At 41.2% G+C, this 21,665-nt stretch overlaps 1 protein-coding gene across 1 annotated transcript in view; it reads right to left on the reverse strand.

Annotated features, from left to right (window-relative positions):
• Positions 1-7,061: 7,061 nt before the first annotated feature.
• Positions 7,062-21,665, reverse strand: part of Etfa (electron transfer flavoprotein subunit alpha) — a 73,829-nt gene continuing 59,225 nt past the window's right edge. Inside the window, exons 10-12 of the mRNA XM_005316839.4 lie at positions 17,456-17,521; positions 13,956-14,036; positions 7,062-7,321 (exon numbers count right to left, since the gene is read on the reverse strand). Coding sequence (XP_005316896.1) covers positions 7,283-7,321; positions 13,956-14,036; positions 17,456-17,521 — 186 coding nt within the window. The 3' untranslated portion in view covers positions 7,062-7,282. The remainder of the gene's footprint in view (positions 7,322-13,955; positions 14,037-17,455; positions 17,522-21,665) is intronic.

The raw sequence follows: 21,665 nt of genomic DNA on the forward strand, positions 1-21,665 counted from the left end.
GCAGCCCCAGGGAGCTGGCTGGAGGCACACAGCCTTGGCCCAAAGTCCACCCAGGATGGGGAGCTGTAGGCCTTTGTTAAAGGGAACAACTTAGCCCTTCCCGGCTGTGGACCAGGCCTCCAACCCAAAGCTTGGTTTTTTGTTTTGTTTTGTTTTGTTTTTTTTTTTTGACTTTTTAATATTTATTTTTCAGTTCTCGGCGGACACATCCCCAGCCCCCAAAGCTTGGTTTTTCAGGTCAAGTCATACAGACCAAGGGATTGAAAGAAGCTGCTCACAGACCCTGTGTGGCCTGGAATTCTCTTTGTTTTGGAGGGTGCTGGTTCCATCCACCCCACCTGCGTCAGGAACTCCTTCTCAAGCTCCCCCAGGGCAGCGTCTGACTGCAGCCACTGTCAGCAGACCAAGGCTCCTGTCCTGTTGCCATTTGCTGGTCTCTAAAGAGTTAAGGCCCTCTGTTCCCGGAACTGTTGAGAACCCCAATGAGAGCGATCCAAACCCTGGATACGTTGTACCCACCCAACACTTGTGTAGGTTTGCTTAACAAAGACACCCCAAAATTCTGGGGGCTGAACAAGTCAAACCCGAATTTTGAATGGACATCTCAGGGTTGGAGAGAAGTCTGGTCCCCTGCCTCCCACCCAATCAACTGCTTACCCAGGGTGTGCCACAGCCTGGCACCTGCTTTCTTAGCCCAGCCCCCTTTCTGCCTTGTTCTGTGGCTCCAAGCAAGTCCTGGAGCTGCTTCTTCCCTCTGCACAACAGGAATAATAACTCCTGTGCACCCGCCCCTGAGAGGGTGGCTGGGATGACTAATGACATAATGGAAGGGAAAGCCCTCTGAGAACGTTTCAAGGGAGACACGAACCGAAGGCATCCTTATAAATAATAGATGCCCGGGGTGCTTTCCTGCCAGTGCACATTCAGCACTTCTGGGGCAGATGCCCAGGAGATGTGCGGTTATTTCATTTGTTGCCACTGATAGTTTGGTATGGGGAGGACGGTAGTGGGAGGGATGTGTGCCCTACCCCTTCCAGAACGGCAGGCCCTGAGCTCATCCCACCATACACCCCCATTTGTTCCCCTGTAAACAGTACCTTGAAGTCACCCAGAGCCAGGCAAGAGAGCACAATTGTTCCCCACACAGGAGGCCCATTACCTGCCTTCATCTCCCTTTTCCAGTACTGGCCCAAACCTACAAATCCCCCAAATTAACCAATGTGTAGGAAATCATAACTATTCTGAAGTTTTTTCTGTACTGCTAAAAAGTTTGGTATTGTCTCCTGGTGAATATTTAATTTAATTATGGAAAGAAAATGATGGAACATTTGCTGCTAATTTATGGCAAGCTACCAAAGAGACAGCGCTGACATAATTTTATGCAGAGCCCCAGGCTGCAGCACAGGGGAGCCAGGCTGCCTATTCATCCTGAAACAAGCAAATGAAATTGACTACCCCGGAGATCAATCAAGTCATTAAACACTGTGATGAATGTGGCAGAATTCTTCAGTGCCTGAGATTTACAGGGCACCTTTCACCGAGCACTCCAGGAGCCTCCTCAACATCAATTTAGACCCCATAACTAGGAGGACTCACTTCCACCTTCACTGCTTAAAGAAGGGGCGGGGGCCATGTGAGGTGGCCCACACCCGTAATCCTAGCTGCTCTGGAGGCTGAGACAGGAAGATTCCAAGTCTGAGGCCAGCCTGGGCAACTTAGCAGGTCCCTCCCTATATACCCCAGTTACATACTGGGGGTGCAGCTAGTAGTAGAGCACTTGTCTATCATCGAGAAGACCCTGAGTTCAATCCCCAATATGGGCCATACTCAGCGCCCCAAGAGGGAGCCAACATCAGGCCTGGACCCACAATGCAGTGCAAAGACAGCTACTTCCTGAGTAAGGAGTGGCTCAGAATGGAGAGGGTCAAAGTAGAAGGGGACTCAGGAACAAGGGTCCAACACCTGCACTTCCCAGAGAAAGAACTTGAGTTGGTCATGCTTTTAGGAACTTCTGTGCTTTGCCATGCTGGGCCTTCTGCCTGGGATGCATTTTCATCTGGTTGATTTTGACAGCCATTCTGGCCTGACTATGCTGCTACACCTTGGTCCCTAAACTTCAGCCCACCCCAGCTCAGCTGGAATAGGAAGTCCTCTGTGCTTCCATAGAGGACTCAGGATGTGGCATGTGGTTGGCAGCAGATTTAGCAGGTGCTGTAAGCTATACAGGCTTTAGTTTCCTGTCTGCCAGGTGGGAATCAACACTACACATTGTTAAAGCCATGATATTAAATGAGAGCCTGTATATAAAGGGCTGAGCACAGCATCTTGGGTATAAAAAGCTCTAAAAAATGATTATTATTCCCTCCATCCACCCAGGCTGTATGAGATCTGCCTGCACATTCACAAGTTAAGGCTTAAAGATTACCTAGTTCAAGTCACCATTTCACACATGAAGAGAATGAAACCTGAAAAGAGACGGAAGGAGGCCAGGGTGTCTCTGAGGCAGTACAAGAGGCAGGATGAGAACCCAAGTGTCCTGGTGACCAGCTCAAGGCTCCCATGAAGCCCCACACTGGGAAAGGATCATGAGCTCACAGAGAGCCCTCAGAAGGGAGCAGCAACCTGCCTTGATCCACATGACCTGTTATGGGTGGTGAAGGAGGTGAAGCCGGGGCCGGGCAGCCTCCAAGGACCTCCTTCTCACACTGCAGATGCCACACAAGTGCGTGCCAGTAAATCCTAAGTCCACTACTGCTCCTTGCTTCTAGTGACAAGCTTGCTGCTTTGAGGCAATGCACACCAAACAGTGGAGCCCTGGAGAAGCTGGGGTGTGGAGAGACAGCCAGGGATGGGGAAAAGGCCAAATCCCCCAGAGCTGGAGACCAGTGGGGGCCCACAGCTCCTCCAGCACCTCTGGTCATTACCCCTTAGGCCCACTTCTTCATCTACAGAGTAGGAGTGGTGACACTCACTTTGGAGATCTTTTTTTTTTTTTAATAAAGGCACATAATATACCCAACACATAGGGAATTCCTAGTAAGTAACATTTGCTAAAAATTTTGGTTTGTTCCAATTCTACTACCTGCTCCGTGCCCTGAAGAAAACTGCTTCCTTGCCTCAGTACCTGATCTGAATATTTCCTCTTCTCCACCCACCACTGGGATTCCAGTCATAAAAGTGCTTTGTACACTAAGGATTATCTGGAAGTCTTCTTCATTTAGGCTCTCTGCAAAAATTAAAGAACCCGAGGGCCATGTGAAATTGAAGCAGTGTATCATCCTCTGTGGACTTTTCACAAGGTTATCAGCCAAGCCTCTGGCTACCAAATCCATCTGTGACCATCAATAGGGTTCTCTAGGTTCCCCAGGTTCTTCAACCCACCTTTCCATAGACCACAACAAAACATCTAGTCAGAGTCAGCGTGAAAAGCAGCCAAGCCGACCATCCCTTTCAGAGGGAGAACATAAAGTGCATTTATGGCTGGGCTTCCAGCTTCCAGCCCAGCCCAGACACACCCATGCTCTAGAGGGAGAGCCCTGCTCTCTGCAAACCTCACCCACAACGCTGGACCCACTTCCATGGGTTCCAGAGGTCCATCTGTAGCCCAAGAGGTTTTAGTCAAACGCATTCAGGACATAAGCTAAAGGATTCCTGCGAGAGCCTCCTAGGTGTGCCTCCACCTTCTCCTCCTTCACCATTGTCCTGAGTATACCACCAGGGTGGGTACTCCTCTAGATGAGTCCACCAGGCGACCAGCACACTGGTTTCATTAAAGAGGTTTGTGGCATAAAAGTTAACTAGTGAGATCAAAATAAAACACACAGACTCAATTACCTTTTTCTATGACCAGGTCCGAGACAGCTCTCACCTCTCTGGCTCATACCTCGAACCACCCGGTAGGGCAGCAAGGCTTACTCAGGGCTAGCAGGAGAGAGCACACCAGGGAGTGGCCTTTTATTGGGGAACAAGAAATTCAGGGGAAAATTCCATCCAATGAAGGTCAGGGGGGCAGCATTCCAAGGTCAGGGTCAGTGATTGGCCTCAGGGTCAGTGGTCAGTCACACCCCCACACGGACAGGCTCTAGCACCTGGAGAGGGGGGGAAAGCTCCGACACAGTTTGGCCAGAGCGCCTCACACCCAGTCCGGGAGGTGCCCAATCACGTGCAAGAATGGCTTCCCACAGATGAGGTTAAGGGCCTTCTCAAAAACTGTCAATGGCTCCCTATTGCCAGGGAGTGCTTCTTAAGACTTGCTCAGGTGGCAGGGCCTCAGAAAGCCTGCAGCTCTTTGTGGAACACTCACTATACTGACATATTTAACTCTGCCATGCAAACAAGGATCTAGCAGAAGGTATTTTTAAGTATTCCACAAAGTCACCCATATGTCCATAAGACAAAACAAGAGCTGTGAAGGGCCAGGGGCTGCTGACCTTTGTTAATATCAGCTGCCCTTTGTCCATTCACTTTGGGATCTGCTCACACTCCAAAGGAGACAAGGGGTAGCAGAGTTTAAAATTATGCAAAACTTAAGATGGGTACATTTTGATGAACTTTTCTTAAAAATCAGGGAAAGATGTCTGTGGTATGACTTTCGTTTTACCATCACTGGTCCTGCTTCTGAAATGCAATGTACCTTGAGGACAAAATCTGAGAAACACTGATCTATGAGGAAAAATGCCTCTTCAGCCTGTCAGTCAATGTCCTCTACAAACTGGTCTCAACCATCACTCCCAACCAACACGCGATTGCCACGTTTCTGCCCTTCACTGCCTTGAGTACCATGTGAGCTCTCAGTTAAGTTTCCACTTCTACCCACTCCCCCGCATTCTTCCATCCATGAGGAAGGGCCATGCCCACCCACAAAGGGAGCGCTCTCTGTATGTACTGTTCACACCGAGGACCTGCAGGAACGGAGTTTGATTTCCAATAAAACAGAGAAAAAGTGCCTCAAATTGCACCTTCTGGGATATATGAATTTCAACAATTTGCCGCCCCCGCCCTTGACTGACTTTAAAAAAAAAAACAACTTTATTTTGATTATCTATTTTTATGTGGTGCTGAGGATCTAACCCAGTGCCTCAAACATGCTAGGAACATGCTAGGCAAGCACTTACCACTGAGCTACAACCACAGTCCCCCATGACTGACTTTTTAAATTTTTCTTAATTGTCAATTGATCTTTTATTTTATTTACTTATTTATATGTGGTGCTGAGGATTGAACTCAGGGCTTCACACATGCCAGGCAAGCACTCTACCACTGAGCCACAAGCCCAGCCCCCCATGACTGACTTTTGAAGGTAAATCTAACTGGGCACTGAGAGAACTTTCAAGTTGCATGAAATCCTGCTGGTGAGACCATCCCAGAACACTGTCTCTCCTTTTCTACCAGGGTCCCAAATGTACTCCGCACACTTGGCAGAAAGCACTGGTGCTCTTTACCTGAGGTTACCATGCAGCAAGTCTCCCTGTCCCTTGAGAGGAGGTGGGGGAGAATCACACCCTAACAAAGTCACCACAATGGAGCCAGACTTCCTAGTTCACATTCTGGGTCATTTTTAGGTTGTCTGAATTTGGGTGAGTTATATAATCTCTCTGAGCCCCAGCTTCCTCATCTGTAAAACAGGGTAGTCATAGCATCTGACTTATACAGTGCTACTGAGGATGAAGGAGCAGCACATGTGTGAAGAGCCAGAACAGCACCTGGCACATGGCAACCACTACAAAGCTTTGTAGTGCATGGTGATGTTTCAGTTAGTGACAGATGGCATGTATGACAGGGGTATCATAAGATTACAACAGAGTCGAAAAATCCCTATCACATGGGATACCACAGTACAACATGCTACTCATGTGTTTGGGTGATGCTGGTGGAAAGAAATCTATTGTGCTGCACCGTATAAAAGCTACACATGTGGTGACATACACTAGGTGTGTGCTAGGCTAGGGCATCTAGGTGTGTGAGTGCACACTAGCAGAGTCACACAAAGATGAATCAACACCACCTTTCTCAGAACTTACCCCTTCATTAGGTGACACGACTGTTCTTAATGCTCTGATGATGATAATGAACTGTATGCAGTAAATGCTGGTTCACTGAACAGCTGCTTGGGGCTGAGCTTAGGGCAGCCATGACAACAGTGAGCAACAGGGAGAGGGACCGACCAGCTCAACTTGCAGGCATGGAACCAGCCAAAGGCACCGCCCAGGATGCTCCTCCCTGAGCCAGCACACCTTCTACTGGGGCTGCTTCTTAACCGTCATGTTTCCCATCTCTCCTACTCCCTGATGATAGTTCTCTTTATTCTATTTGCCAGTCAACTCCTGGTCTTTCTGTGACTTCATATAGCTGTCCACGTTTTTCCTGCAGACCTGGCCAAAGGCTCACCTGCCCCTGTCCTTATACCTGCACTCCACTAGCTTGTAGCCCCTGCCATACCAGGTTTGGGCTGTGCCCCAGGGCAGCAGAGAGTGCCAGAGGTGACCACACAGGCTGGTTCCCGGGCCTGGCTGCTTTCTCAAGAGCACGAAGGAGGCCATCAGGAGCATAGAGGAAAGAGCAAAGCATTCTCTGAGCAGGATTTTAAACATTTATAATAATATCAAACTATCTGTTTGCATAAGAGGTCATGCTTTCAAAGCAGCCCCTCCTCCACTTGTCCTCCTTTACAGACATAAGTCATAAAAACTGAAAAAATCTTAAAATGAATTGGAAAATTAAATTTATCTTAAGCCAACTAAATACATTCAACAAGGTCAGATTTAAGTCAGGTCTGCTTTTGTCACATTAGCAATGGTTTCTGAAGACTGGGGTATGTTTAGGGTAATACTCCTGCTTTGTAGCCAGCTTTTAAACTCTGGGTTTACCAACCTCATTCCCTTCTCCTATGAGATACGTCCTTCCATAATTACATTATATTGATCAGGCTGGTGGGAACTTTCATGTTTAGAATCTGCCTGAAACAAAGCACTCCACGAACAAGACAGGTGAAGGAAAAATGGTAAGTGGACTTTCACTCCCTTTCTTCTCTTTCTTTAAGAAGTTGCGCATGTCTCTGATAGTAGCTTTAAAGCTGTAGTTAAGGCTTTATTACAGATTTTATTACAGAATTAGAAAATTTCAAAAAATAATTATTTGGAACTACACATAATTAAAAAGAAATATAATAATAATCCCATAAAAAGCATCTGGCTGCTGTTAAATTTTTTCATCAAATTGTAAATTTCTGTGATTTCAGTTGAATACTCTGACATAGCGTTCCTTCTCGACACATGAGCATGATTCATTTTTTCTTCAATAGTTCGGTCATTTCAGGAACCACCTGCAAAAACAAATAAACAAAAAAAGCAGTAATAAGCAATTAGAGCCTTCACTGTGACAGATCCCCAGCTCTTGGCAGCTCGTGGAGGCCACCAGAAAAGGTCCAACGCTCATTACCCTAGGTACATGTATGCCAACATGAATGGTGTGACTACTTTGTGTACAACCAGAGACAGAAAAATTGTGCTCCATCGTGTACTATGAACTGAAATGCATTCTGCTGTCATATATAACAAATTAGAACAAATTAAAAAATTAATTTTAAAAAATTTTAAAAAGAGTACAACACTGAGTATCAAGTACCACTCCCCGCTCACCGCGGGAGAGTACAAACCCCTGAGCTGGCAACGCCCAGGGCCCACACACTTATGCCTAGGAGCCTTTCTGACACAACCACAACCACAGTGCTGTTCTAATTTAAAAAATTTTTTTGGCTGGGAATTGAACCCAGGGGCACTCTACCACTGAACTACATCTCCAGCCCTTTTATTATTCTTATTATTTTTTTTGCTTTGTTGCTGAGGTTGGTGTCAAACTTACAATTCTCCTGCCTCAGCCTCCTGAATAGCTGAGATTATAGGGGAACCTCTGTATCTGGTGTATTTTTTACCTTCTTGTTTTTCCCCGCATTCTTCCTACCCTTACTTCATTCACCACTTCCCTTCAAAGTCCACACCAAAGTCACCGTCTTAGTCAGGACTCCTGCCAATATCCTCTAGCACTTACTCGCTCATTGTTCATTTACTCATTCATACTTATTTCCTAAACATTTCAGTTGCTTTCTGAGCACATTACTATCATGTGGCACATAAATAAATGCACACCTGTAATCCAGCAACTCGGGAGGCTGAGGCAGAGGATCGTAAAATCAATGCCAGCCTCAGCAACTTAGCAAGGCTCTGGGCAACCTAGCGAGACCCTGTCTCAAGATAAAAAATAAAAATGGGCTGGGGGTGTGGCTCAATGGTAAAATGCCCCTGGGTTAATAGAAATTACAGCAAAGGGAAACTGACTGAGTTGATTCCTATTTTTAAAATTATTAATTACTAATCCTTAGTCTTGGCAGTTCAGTAACTACTAGCACTCCCAGTCTGGAGCTGCTTTGTGATGGCTTGGACAACAGAGTGAACTGTACGTGGGAACTGCAGGGGAATGCCACACAGACATTCTGAACACCAGCCCAGCCACTTGTGTAAAATATCAATTACCCAGTCTTGCAAGGGGCTGTCGGCTGCCCTAGCTCACAAAGATCCCAGTTGAACTTGCCACTGATGAATATAGCCTCTCAATTATTTAAGAGAGCTACATTTCCATTAGGTGGAAATAATGTGTTCGTACAAAATTTATTAAGGAAATTGTCGACATGTTGTTTCTTCCGAATGTCACTTTGTCTCCAGCCTATTAAAAGGCCCATGTTTACCATGGAGCCAGCAGGCATTTGCTCAGGGGTGGCATTAAGTGCTGGCACCGCTTCTCCTGGCTTTCCTCAGTGGAGGGACCATGAGCTCATGCCAGTCACACAGATGACATGCTAACTGAGCCTCATGTGGGATCAATGTTTTTCGCAAAAAAATAGGCTAGAGCCCAATTTATTTCCCCAGGAGGTGAAACATTAATTTGGATTAGAATACACATTTTTTTTTTTGTTCTGGGGATTGAACTCAGGGGCATTTGACCACTGAGCCATATCCCCAGCCCTATTTTTTATTTATTTAGAGACAGGGTCTCACTGAGTTGCTTAGTGCCTTGCTATTACTGAGGCTGGTTTTGAACTCATGATCCTCCTGCCTCAGCCTCCTAAGTCGATAGAATTACAGATGTGTGCCACTGAACACAGGTAGAATACACAATTTTTAAAAACCTTATAGAGGGGCTGGTGTTGTGGCTCACAGGTAGAGTATGTGTGAGGCACTGGGTTCAATCCTCAGCACCACATAAAAATAAAATAAAGGTATTGTGTCCACCTATAACTAAAAAATAAATTTAAAAAAAAGAGAGAAAAAGACCTTATAGAATGTCCCACCATCACATTGCCCACAAAAGGGTTGAGGGGACTTTCTCTTTCCATCATTACACTTTTTAAATTATACCAACCTCAAATTTTCCAAGGATACCAAACAATGTCTTATTTAGGGAAAAGAAATATTTTAACTTAGGTTCACTGAGTGTCTAATGCACTGGGCATCTGAAAGTCTAGATTCTTTTTCCTTTTTTATTTTTTAATATTACAAAGGCAGGTCACTACTCACTAAAATCAAAGAGGCAACTTAATTTAAGTTTATTCAATGGGGACTGAATAGACACTTCAACAGAGGACAAATGGATATCCATAAGCAAAAAGAATAAAACTGGGCCCCAACCTCACATCATATAAAAAAAAGTTAAAATGGACCAATAATCTAAATATTTGAGCTAAAGCTTTAAATCTCTTTGAAGAAAGTACAGGGTAAATAGTCATTACCTTTGATTTGGCAATGGATCCTTAAATGTACTGTAAAAGTACAAGCAACAAAAGAAAAAATAGCTAACTTGAACACTGTCAAAATGAGAACTATACATTCAACAACTGAAAAAATCTATTAAACGAGAGAAAATATTTGAAAATCACATATCTGGTAATGATTTAGTATTCAGAAAATATCAAGAGCTCCTTCAAGTCAACAAAAAAAAAGATATACTCAACTAAATAATGGGTAAAGGACTTGGGGATGTAGCTCAAGTGCAAGGCCCTGGGTTTGATCCTTAGTACTGGGGGGGTGGGGAGGTGGGGACCTTAGACATTTCTTCAAAGACATATAAATGGCCAATAAGCGTAACATCATTAGACATTTGGGAAATGTAAATCAAAACTACAACTTGAGATATTACTTCACACCTACTAGGATGGCTATAATCTAAAAACAGAAAATAACAAGTGTTGGTAAAGATGTGGCAAAACTGGAACAGCTGTACACTGCTAGTAGTAAAGTAATGTGAAATGGTGCAATCTCTATGGTAGGCAAATCAGAGGTCCTTCAAAAAGTTAAACATAGTTGGGAGCATGGTGACACACACGTATAATTCCAGCAACTTGGAAGGCTGAGATAGGAGGATGGCAAGTTTGAGGCCAGCCTGGGCAACTTAGATCCTCTCTCTCGGAAAAAAAAAATCCACAAAAAAACAAAAACCCCACCAAAACCCTAAACATAGAATTACCCTATGATCCAGCAATTCTACTCCTAGAGATACACCCAAGGGAACTGAAAACAGGCACTTGAACAGAAACTTTTCACTACATCAGATCAGGAAAAAGTTTCTTAGATATAATTGTTGGAGTGCAAGTGACAAAAAAAAAAATAGATGAGTTGGACTTCATCAAAGTTTAAAATGTTTATGTCATAAAGAATGTGAGGACAACTCAACAAATGGGAGAAATGCTTATGTTTAGAAATCATTTAGCTGATAAGGAACTTGTTTCCAGCATATGTAAAGAACCCTTACAACTCAAGAACAAAAGGACAATGCAATTTAAAAATGGGCAAAGAATCTGAATAGACATTTCTACAAAGAAAACAAACCAAGTAGCCTATAAGCACAGGAAAAGAAGTTCAACATCACTAGCCACGAGAGAAAAGGAGCTCAAAACTACAGTGAGATACCACTTCTGTCTCTCTCTTCCTCTCTCTATCTCATTCACACACATACACATACACACACATTCACAACTACAATCAAAAAGACAGACAATAATAAGTGTTGGCAAGTATATGGGAAAAAATGGAGTCTTTATATATATTTTATTGGAATGTAAAATGGTAGAACAATTCTGAAAAGAGTTTGGCAGTTAATATACAGTTACCATGTGTGACCCAGCAATTCTATTTCTTCTATACATATACCCCAAAGGAAAAATTGCATGCACAAAATCTTATACACAAATGTTTATAGCAGCATTATCCATAATAGTCAAAAGTAGAAACAACTGAAATATCCACCAAATGATGAATGGACAAAATGTGGCATATCCATATGATGGATATTATTTGGCAAAAAAAAGAAATTACTGACACATGCTAGCACACAGTCGAACCTTGAAAACTTATGTGAAGTGAAAGAAGTCAACCAAAAAAGGCCACATAGTATATGATGCCATTTACATGAAATGTCTAGGACTGGCAAATCTACAGAGACAGAAAGTAAATTAATGGTTGCTCAGAATTGGGGAGATTATGGGAATAGGTATTGTGGGTATGGGGTTTCTTTTCAGTGTGATAAAAAAATGTACTGAAATTAGATAGTAGTTTGCATGACTCTGTGAATATACTAAAAACCACTCATTCATTTTTAAAAAGTGAATCTTATAACATGTGAATTATATCTCAGTAAAGCTGTTGTATTAAAAGCAAAGTCAGGTAGTACACTATGCCCCCTCACTCTAACTCCTTTTATATTATTTTTATTGAGCACTTACTATGTACCTGGATGGAAGAGAATATAATCAGGTAGGCTAATATTTATCACAGACTGTATTGGGTACTATATAATACTACACTTTAAGGTGGGCAGTGTAGTATCTGTGTTACAAAGGAGGAAACTGACATTTAGTGAGATTAACTAACCTGGCCAAGATCATTTATCTAGTATGAGACCAACAGAGAATTTGAATTGAAGCTCTTAATCTCTGTATCATATACTTCTCATATTTTATGAAGGGGTGTGAAACCTGTCCTTTCTAATTCCTGATTATTGAAGGGTGAAGTAAAACAGTAAATACAAAAGAATAAAATATTATGCATACTAATTTTTATTCTTTATATGGTTACATTTGGTGAGCTAAATATTACCTTGGAAATTATTAGTCTAATAACTGTTAATTATTAATTATTAGTCTAATACTTGTTACATATGATAGTCTGCAATTTAAAATTTTTACACAAAATTAACTCTAGATCCTCTTTGGCTGGGCTTGGTTGTGTGTGCCTGTAATCCCAGTGACTTGGGAGGTTGAGGCAGGAGGATCATAATTTTGCACCAATGTCAGTAATTTAGACAGGTTCAAAACAAAGTTTAAAAGGGCAGAGTAGTAGAGTATGCTTGGGTTCAATTCCCAATACCGCCAAGAAAAAGAAGCACATGCCTGGCTGGTTTTATTTGTGTAGTAGTAAATGAGACTCTGTACTTAAAGCAGTATTTTAATATGTTCATAGTCATTAACTTGTTTTTTTTTTTCCAACCTCCATTTTAAGGGCTGAGTAACTTCTCTACCTTTGTATTAATCCAAAACATCTTAACTGCATTTCAGAACTTCTGAGGGTCAGGGATGTGGCTCAGTGGTAGATCTTGCTTAGCATGAGGCCCTGGGTTCAATCCCCAGTACCACAAAACAAAAATAGAAAGAACTTCTGAGCAGCATGGGGTGGTTGCTGCCTTCATACAATGCTAGCCAAACCCAAATAAGGTGCTGTGTTGGTCCCAACAGTCTCTCTCTAGTCAAATGTGGGTCTCTTACGACACCAAAAAGAGCTTGAAAAGAGCTTGAGAACCTGAGGTTGGAAATCCAGTTGTGGAAAGTTTCAAGGTCCCTGTTCACTTTGCTGTCTTAGGACTTTCTTTCATTTGAGATATCTGAGTTCACAGACTTTCTCTTTCCTTTTTCTCTCTCTCCTGCTAAAACTGAGGGCTGCTTTTAATGCAGGAGGCAGGGTCCAGTGCCATTCCCTCAACAACTGCTAAAAATACGCTCCTGCCCCAAGGCAGATATCCATCCACTGGATGAACACTGATAATTTCCAACTGTTAGACACTTCATCTATTTATCATGTAAGCCCCCCACGAGAGCTGCAATACATAGTGCACTGGCAGACAGAAAAACACCTTTAAATAAGCAAAATCACTTACAAATGTATTGAAATATCCTCTTGTAGAAAACAAAAGGCAACCATAGCAGATGCCTATTTGCAAACATGTCAATATGGTACATGGTCAGGGTTTAGAAAATTTCATTTCACTTTTAAATAATAGAAATATTTACCCCTCTATTCTCACCGTAGTAAGAACTAAATTCTTGCTACTTGAACAAATAGCTTAATGATTAAAGTATGTTTTTCTTGTGGGAAAGCAAATAGAGAGGTGATGACAGGGTAAGAGGAAAGCTCAGAAGTGAAGAGAGTGAGGAGCGAGAAGGAAGTACTCTCTCTAAGCTTGTTACATGTGGAAGATTTTACCCTCAAACACAGCAAGCAAAGCACTCCTGATATGCTGGCCTCAAGCACCTGCTCTTCCCCTGAAAGGCTCCACCACTCTCAGCAACCCTGAGTGAGTGGCCTTGATGGTCTTTTTTCAGGGTGGCTGCCAAATACAATTCGAGGTGATGGCGACTCCAGTCACTTTGAGTTGTGTGCTAAGTGAGATGCCGAGAACCATGTGGATATTCTAAAGACAATTTGGACTCCTTAAAGGGACAGTTACAGTGCCCTATATTAGCAACACATATTTATTTGGGCAACTTAACTTTAAGTAGAGGAAAAAATGTGTGATATATTAATAGTATGTACACAAACACACAGTCTTTGTTTAATAGCTTCATCCCTCACCAACTCTAAGAGATTCTTAGATGACAATCTGGACAACAGTAATTTCTCTCAAGTCCATCTTACCTTAAATAAATCTGCAACTATTCCATAATCTGCTACTTGGAAAATTGGAGCTTCTGGGTCTTTGTTGATAGCCACAATTGTCTATGAAATAAAAACAAAGCATTTGGTTTTTATCAAGAAAACATACCACACAGATTGGTGGTTCTATTTTTCACTTCCCTCTTACAACATACTAACATCCTTAAAATGTCTATCAAATAATATGAATTTGATGCTTCTATGCCAATATTATAAATGTATTAGAAGTTTCTGGGTTGCATGATTATCTCATACTCACCACTAGTTTGTCTCAATATAAAGAGTTTAAAAGTCACTGTTTTTAAAAAAAGTGTTTAAGTTGTTGATGGACCTTTATTTTATTCATTTATTCATATGTGATGCTGAGAATTGAACCCAGTGCCTGACACATGCAAGGAAAGCGCTCTACCACTGAGCCACAATCTCAGGCCTAAAATCAATATTTATTTACAAAGTTCTTTTTGTGTGAAAACTAGTGTTTGGTTTTGGGTTAAAAAAGGGTAGCAAGTGTATACCCAAATTCACAGCCATTGTAGTTCAAACTATTTTGTCCTCCATATAGTCTGTCCCATTTATTACTTTAAATTATTATCATGGGTCTGTTATGAGAATAAAAAGCTAGTCTTGGGGCTGGGGTTGTGGCTCAATGGTAGAGTGTTTGCCTTGCATGCATGAGGTACTGGATCCGATCCTCAGCATCACATAAATGTAAAAATATTAAGGAAAAAAAAGCTAACTATCTTGTCAACCTGTTATTAAAGGAGAATTTAAAAAAATTAAGTCCTTATGTATGCAAAAAATGTCATAAAACAAGCAAATTGCTGTATCTCTTACAAACTTGTCAAACACTTCTCACACTTCTTATAAATGTATTCTTAAAAATGAAAGGTGATGTGAGATTATTAACAGTGAAGTAAGAGGAAGTAATTCAACAGCTGGGGATATAACTCAGTTGGTAGGGAGCTTGCCTTGCATATACAAGGCCCTGGGTTTAATCCCCAGCACTGTAAACAAACAAAAAACAAACAAACAAAAAAAGTAGTAGTAATTTGGTATTCCCCATGGATCCTTCTAAGACCACTGCAAGTTTTTAAAATTAGAGTTCTGACTCAAATATGGTATTATTTTAATAGATATCAGAATAATTCAAATTTCTAGAAGTAAAGCTTTAACCTATTAGTGCATCTTGAAAACCACTAGTATCAATATATTAAGTATTTTGATACAGTCTGACCTAAAATACAGGCTACATGTAATTCCCTAAGCAGAGCTCCTCAAAGGGATGGGCAGAATATGCCAGAATATCTGAGACTGAAGCACAGGATAGTCCAGGCAATGGCTAATAAGAGATAATGGTGTTTCAGATAAATCTCAAATTCAAAGTCATAAGGACAAATACTTAAAATCACAGGCACTGATTTTCACTTAAGTGTTTCTCTTCTGGGAATGTATAGCCAGCTTCACAGCTATAAGCAGAGATTTATTTAATTAGTAATGGCTAACGATTCTCCTGGAAGTCACCTACTCAAAAAACTCCAGTTTAATCATCTGAAAGCTTTTTAATCCCACTAAACAAAAGTTATTCTAAAAGAGCACTTAATTGTGGAAAAGAATTACTATGGTGACTTAAGGAAAAAGATGTGGGTTGCTTATCATTTTTCAGATTACTAAAATGATATTGCTGAATTATCAACTGTAAACAACTATGATAAAGTCTTGCTTGTATCTAAGAGCTTTCAACAGTTCCTTATAAATTCAAGCTCTTCTTCCTAACAGTTTTTAAATGCACATATCATATTCAACCATATTATTATGTATATAGTTAAAAAGTGCTTTTATTACATTGACCCATTTGATGTAACAGTCAAATCTCGAATTCTTTCAAGTAAACCATGATGATAATTAAAATTGCAGCTTATATTAGACAATGCGACTGCTAGATTTAAGCCATTCTAATACCCCATTTTAGAACCTAACCAAAATAACAACTAGAAATCATCTGTCTCCCACAAAAGAAAGTGACAACAGGGACTGTCTTTGTCATTTAACTATCTCTAGCACCTATTACAAGGAATATAGTTAATAAATATTTGTTGACTGGATGGAAACAAAGTCTTAGCTGAACTTTATTCTCATGGATTGTCCCCCAACATGGGTCTCCTTACTTCAACTGTTCTCTGTTTTGCATATACTATTGTTTGTTTATTTCACAATCTAGCTCTGTTGGCATGGGAAGAGAATTTTTACCAGGATCTTCTTGGCATGTAGAATTTTTATTTTAGGGAAACTGAATTCTAGATCTGTCTGAACTGGTCTACCTGAAGATATATTTTAAAGCTGCTGGTATAGAAGGTTTTTTTTAAATGCATAAATCACATTTTTCCCTATTGGCACTGATGTTTTCAGAGCTTAGTAAAGAAACCTGCCATCCAACTGTGAAATCTGACTGGTTTTGGACCAATTCATTTAGAAGCTACAAAGAGGTAGTGCATGCATTTCTTCAAGTCAGAAGTTAAGCCTGTTAAAAGTTTTATTATCTTTTATATCAAGCTTCCATCTGAATGGATAAATGCAGTAGTGTCAGAGGCATCTCCGACTTCATGAAAGATAAGTTCATAATTCAAACTGTACATTGTTATGCATGAATTAATGTGTCATATTCTGAAATATATGTTCACAGAGTCATTACACAGGACTTTCAGAAGTAGTCCATGCAGTGAGTTAAAATCAAGTGTTCTGTCTCACAGCACACTTTTGGTAATTACTGATGTATTAAAATAGCCAGATACTCCAACCCAAAATGTGCCAGTCACATTGTTTGGTAATAACCCAGAAGAGGGACTCTCCTGACATATGAGAGTAGAACAATTAGGGGACAGACTGAAGGGACAAAGAGAGATTCAGGGATGATGACTTCACAAACCACTGAGATGGCTAGAACCTCATCAGGCTATTGAAGCCTAATGTTTTCTACACACAGAACCTCAGAGCTGAGGGTTGGGGATATAGCTCAGTTGGCAGAGTGCTTGCCTTGCATGCACAAGGCCCTGGGTTCGATCCTCAGCACCGAAAAAAAAAAAAAGAATGTCAGAGCTGAAGAGGATGCTCGTGGCCATCACCTGACACTTGTGTTCTGAGGCCCAGACAGGACATGCCATGTAGGAAGCTAGTGGTGGAGCCACCACTGGGGCCAGGCACCCCCATGACATAGCACTGACTGTCCTGCCAGCAGAACATCTTCAGGCGGTAAACAGTGGCTTCTATTTCGTTCAGTCCCAGCTTAAGTGAATACGAAGGGTTTAACTATACACACTGAAACTACACGGAAATGCAGTGAAACCTAAACATGGGTCTGAGGATGTGGCTCAGTGGCAGAGCGTTTGCCTGGCGGGAAGTAGGCTGTGGGTTTAATCCCCAGACCCACAAGGAAAAAAAAAGTGAAAATTTTTTCTCAAAGCACCATAGTTATTATGTACAATTACCTTGCTGTCTTTCATCCCAGCTAAATGTTGGATAGCTCCAGATATTCCGACAGCAATATACAGCTCCTGAAGCAAGAGACCATATTATTAATGCATATTTATATTATACCATACTTCCCAAAGTGTTTGTCATGAGAAATTTTTAGGCAAAAGATACGTTAAGTAAAATAGATACAATATGCATTACTTAAATTATGCTTTCCCTTTTCCCTAATCTTAACCCAGTTCTTTTTTTCCAATGAATTCCTATAGCAGTGGTGGTATAATAATAGATTCATGAATAATAAGAATTGTTAAGCATTTACTATGTACCAAACACTGTGCTAAGCATCTTACAGCAACTGTCTCAATCTCACAAAAATCTTCTTGTTACCTGTGGCACTCATTTAGATATTACAGCGCAGCATAGGTGCTGAATGTCCCATCCACAATATGTACACATTGTATATTAACATATGCATGCTGTATTCAAATGTATTAAAATAGGTTTTGATTTAGCTGTCTGCCTTCTCTGAGAGTATTTGTGAAAATGGTAATTAGGTTAGCCTATCCCAAAAAACCAAATGCTGAATGTTTCCTTTGATTTAAGGAGGCTGATTCATAGTGGGGTAGGGAGGGGGAGCATGGGAGGATCAGACGAACTCTAGATAGGGCAGGAAGGGAGGGGGCATGGGGTTAGAAATGATGGTGGAATGTGATGGACATTATTATCCAAAGTACATGGATAAAGACACGAATTGATGTGAATATGCTTTGTATATAACCAGAGATATGAAAAATTGTGCTCTATATGTGTAATAAGAATTGTAATGCATTCTGCTGCCATTTATAAATAAATAAGTAAAAAAAGAAAATAGTAATTAGGAAATATTTATTAAACTTCATATTTAGGAAGAGTAGAAATACAAATCAGTGTCAAGAGGTTACACACACACACACACACACACACACACACACACAATTTCCCAGAACAAAAAAAATAACATTTCTCAAAGACATGGGCTGAAAATTTTCAGCACCTAACTAAAGGGACCCCACATCATAGTTTCTCAGTAAATGTTGATGATAATTACACCTCTCCCTGAGCTTCTTCCCCTAATAATTAGAAGAGAAAGATGACTGACTACTGTTCTATCCCCTTAATTAAAACTTTTGAAGTATGTATGTTTGAAAATTAAACTCACTGCCATCACGGAAAACTGATTTAACAAGTGCTTAATTAAAGAACTTAGCTATTGCATTCCCCCTACTAGGTATGACTAAAGGTCTTGCTGAAAACACTTCCCATACATAAACTGAACTAACAAGCCCCAGCTTGGGTAGGAGGTGCACCTACCACGTAGCCAGACTGACACTATAGTTTTGTCACAACTGACATTAAGGCTTTCATCAAGATGGACAACATGAAGAAAGTCCTGAGGTGGCTCTGTCCTACTTAGTTTTATTACAGGGCAGATAATTCCAAGCCAATGACAGTGTCATGTGGTCCCAGCTTGTGTTCTGCACCCCTTGTGATCTAATTTAACAACTTCTCACTCCAAAACAAGAGAGCATCTCAGTTAGGCTCTGGGAATAATGCTAAAGACTCCTAACGTCATGATTTCTATAGCACCCGAGTGTGTATGTCCAATTCCCCATGCTGAGTCTTAGTTTTCCTAACTGTGAACAGAGGAGGAATGGTCCTGGCATTGGTGCTCTTCCAAAAGCTCCCCAAGATACTCTACAGAGCATCCAAAGCTGAGGATCGCTAGGAGAGAAGACCCCTCAGCTCTCCAGCAGCTTGAATCCTGTGACTCGGTCCAGTATATTGGTAATATAATCCTGGGCCTTCTCTTTAAAGGCATAAAATGCCCAAATGCTTCCAGAGCAGCTGGATACCTCTATATAACATAGAAAAAAATTAATATAGTCCTCAAAGTAAATTATTCATCTAAAAAATGAGCTGAGCTTGTTTTCTGATTCAACTTGTTCTACAGTTACCCTCAAAAGCCTGAAGCAATGTGGTTTAAAGAGGCTGTCTCAGAGTGGGGAGGTCTCTGCAGAAAGTAAAATGTAGAGGTAAAAAGCTAACATAGGTTTCCTGTCTCTATCTTGAACCTACCCAGTGTGTCAATCATGCCCTGAGCAACTGGACAATGCAATAAGGCCCTGTCACTATACTGTCTCCTCAGACTCAGGGCAGTCGAATGAATGATAAACAAGTTTCTTTGAATATGCACCACTATTTTCTATTTCAGATGTACAGGTAACTTCAATTGATGATTTTAAGGTCATTTCAATTTATTCTGACCAGGATTTCATTCATAAAGGGACACTCATTAAATTGTTAATCAAAATACATTTAATAAAATTCATGTCCAAGAAAATCAAGCCAACAGATTTTAGTATAATGATTTTTAAAGCAAGTTATTTAGACAGATAGAAAGGGCCTCACTAACCACTCGTCTAGGTATGCTCTTAAAGCAAGCACTGGAGAAGATCAATAGTCCTATAAATAGCCCTATAAATGAATCTTCTGACATATATGTCGGCATTAAAATGCAGCAAGTCTTAAAAGCTCCAATTCCATCATGAAATGCTAATAAAAATGTTGATTCACTCTGGCAGTAAACACAAACATAGGATAAATGTCTGCTTTAAACTTCCTGTCCCCCCTCCCACAAAAATGAATTCCATTGACTTAACTATAAGTGTGCTAAAGAAATAACAGATTCCAGACCAAAGCCAAGTAAAGACAGGTGCCCGGGGTCATATCTACCTTTTTTTTTTTTTTTTGACCAGCATAAATAGCCCAACAGGACTTCATTTCACTGTCTGGCAAACATGGTTCTGGGAATAAAAACAAAAGCACTGAAACAAGAAGCCAGCAGGGATTTGGGCCTGACAGCTCTCTCAGGCAGGAAGGGAGGCTTTCTTCTTCCTCTTTAAAAACACGTACAGGCAATTAGACTAATATCCTAGATGCTTCCTCATGGTTCAGAAAGCATTTCTGTATTTCAATAATAATAATTAGTATGTACGAAATTCTCTACAGATGCTAATTTATGGAGCACTTCAGATTCTGCTTCACAACATAACAAGGCAATCCCTGCCCTGAGGCACCTTCCTTCTAAATCAGTAAAATAATCAGGAGAGAAAATGAGCAAAGATGTTCCAAAGAAGAACAGCAATTAGAGGTTCAAGAAATTAGGGTTAAAGAAAAAGAACAGACACCAAAAGAAGGGGTAGTCTTGGAGATAGTCCTCGAAGCTTTAGCAAAGGCAGGAAGGAAATACAGGAGAGCAGGACAGATCCACCCACATGGCTGGGAGCAGTGCTGGCTGGTCACTGTGTAGTACCAGAATGGGGACCCTTGGAAGAAGCCAAGCCACCTGACGGGAAGAGGACCGCAGGGCACCATGAAATGCAGAGAAGAAACAGCACTCACCCAACACAGACAAGCACTGGCAAAAGAGAGCACAGATCCCCCTTCCTTTGCCAAAACCTGAAAAATACCATGGACTCTTCCAAAGAACTCGGGGCTGAGGTCTTACAATGGACTGAGCCACAGGACTTAGAACTGCTACGTCTGATGTGGTTTTTAACAAGTTTGCCAGAGGAATATATTGCTGTGGTTAAAAACCAGGCTCTGCAGTCTCATGGCTTAAGTTCAAATTCCAGCTCTGCCAACTAATAATCAATCATTTAACATCTCATCCCCCCTTGCCCATCTGAAAAACTGAGATTATAATAATTCCTACTTTCGAGGTTACTATTAAGGCTTCAGTGCTCACAGAATTATCTAGTTTCCTAAAATACTGGTGTGCCTCTCATGGATTAAGGTTTATTCAAATATTATTAATTCCCTCAGCCCACTGGGTGGTGGAGAGGGGTCCTAGGGTAGTCCCAGGATGACCACGAACAGTTGAGCAGGTTGTACACTGAACAACTCTAGAGGGAGGCACCATTCTAAACACTTACTGACCTGCATTTTTATTACAATAACTTTCCAACAGATGGCAATACAATGATTTGAGAATGGGGTATGCTGTACACTTAAACAAAGGAGTTACTGAATGGACTACTGGAAATGCTAGGCAGCCAGAATCTCCTTGAGGTACAAATATTATAATTTTCTAAGTATGCTATGAAAGGGGAATAGTCAGTGGTGCTGGTGAGCTGATTTTATTGTTAATTAACATTCTTTTGTACTTAACAGTTAATAAAGGAT

This window comes from Ictidomys tridecemlineatus, chromosome 5 (assembly GCF_052094955.1).
Source record: "Ictidomys tridecemlineatus isolate mIctTri1 chromosome 5, mIctTri1.hap1, whole genome shotgun sequence".
Taxonomy (NCBI): Eukaryota; Metazoa; Chordata; class Mammalia; order Rodentia; family Sciuridae; genus Ictidomys; species Ictidomys tridecemlineatus.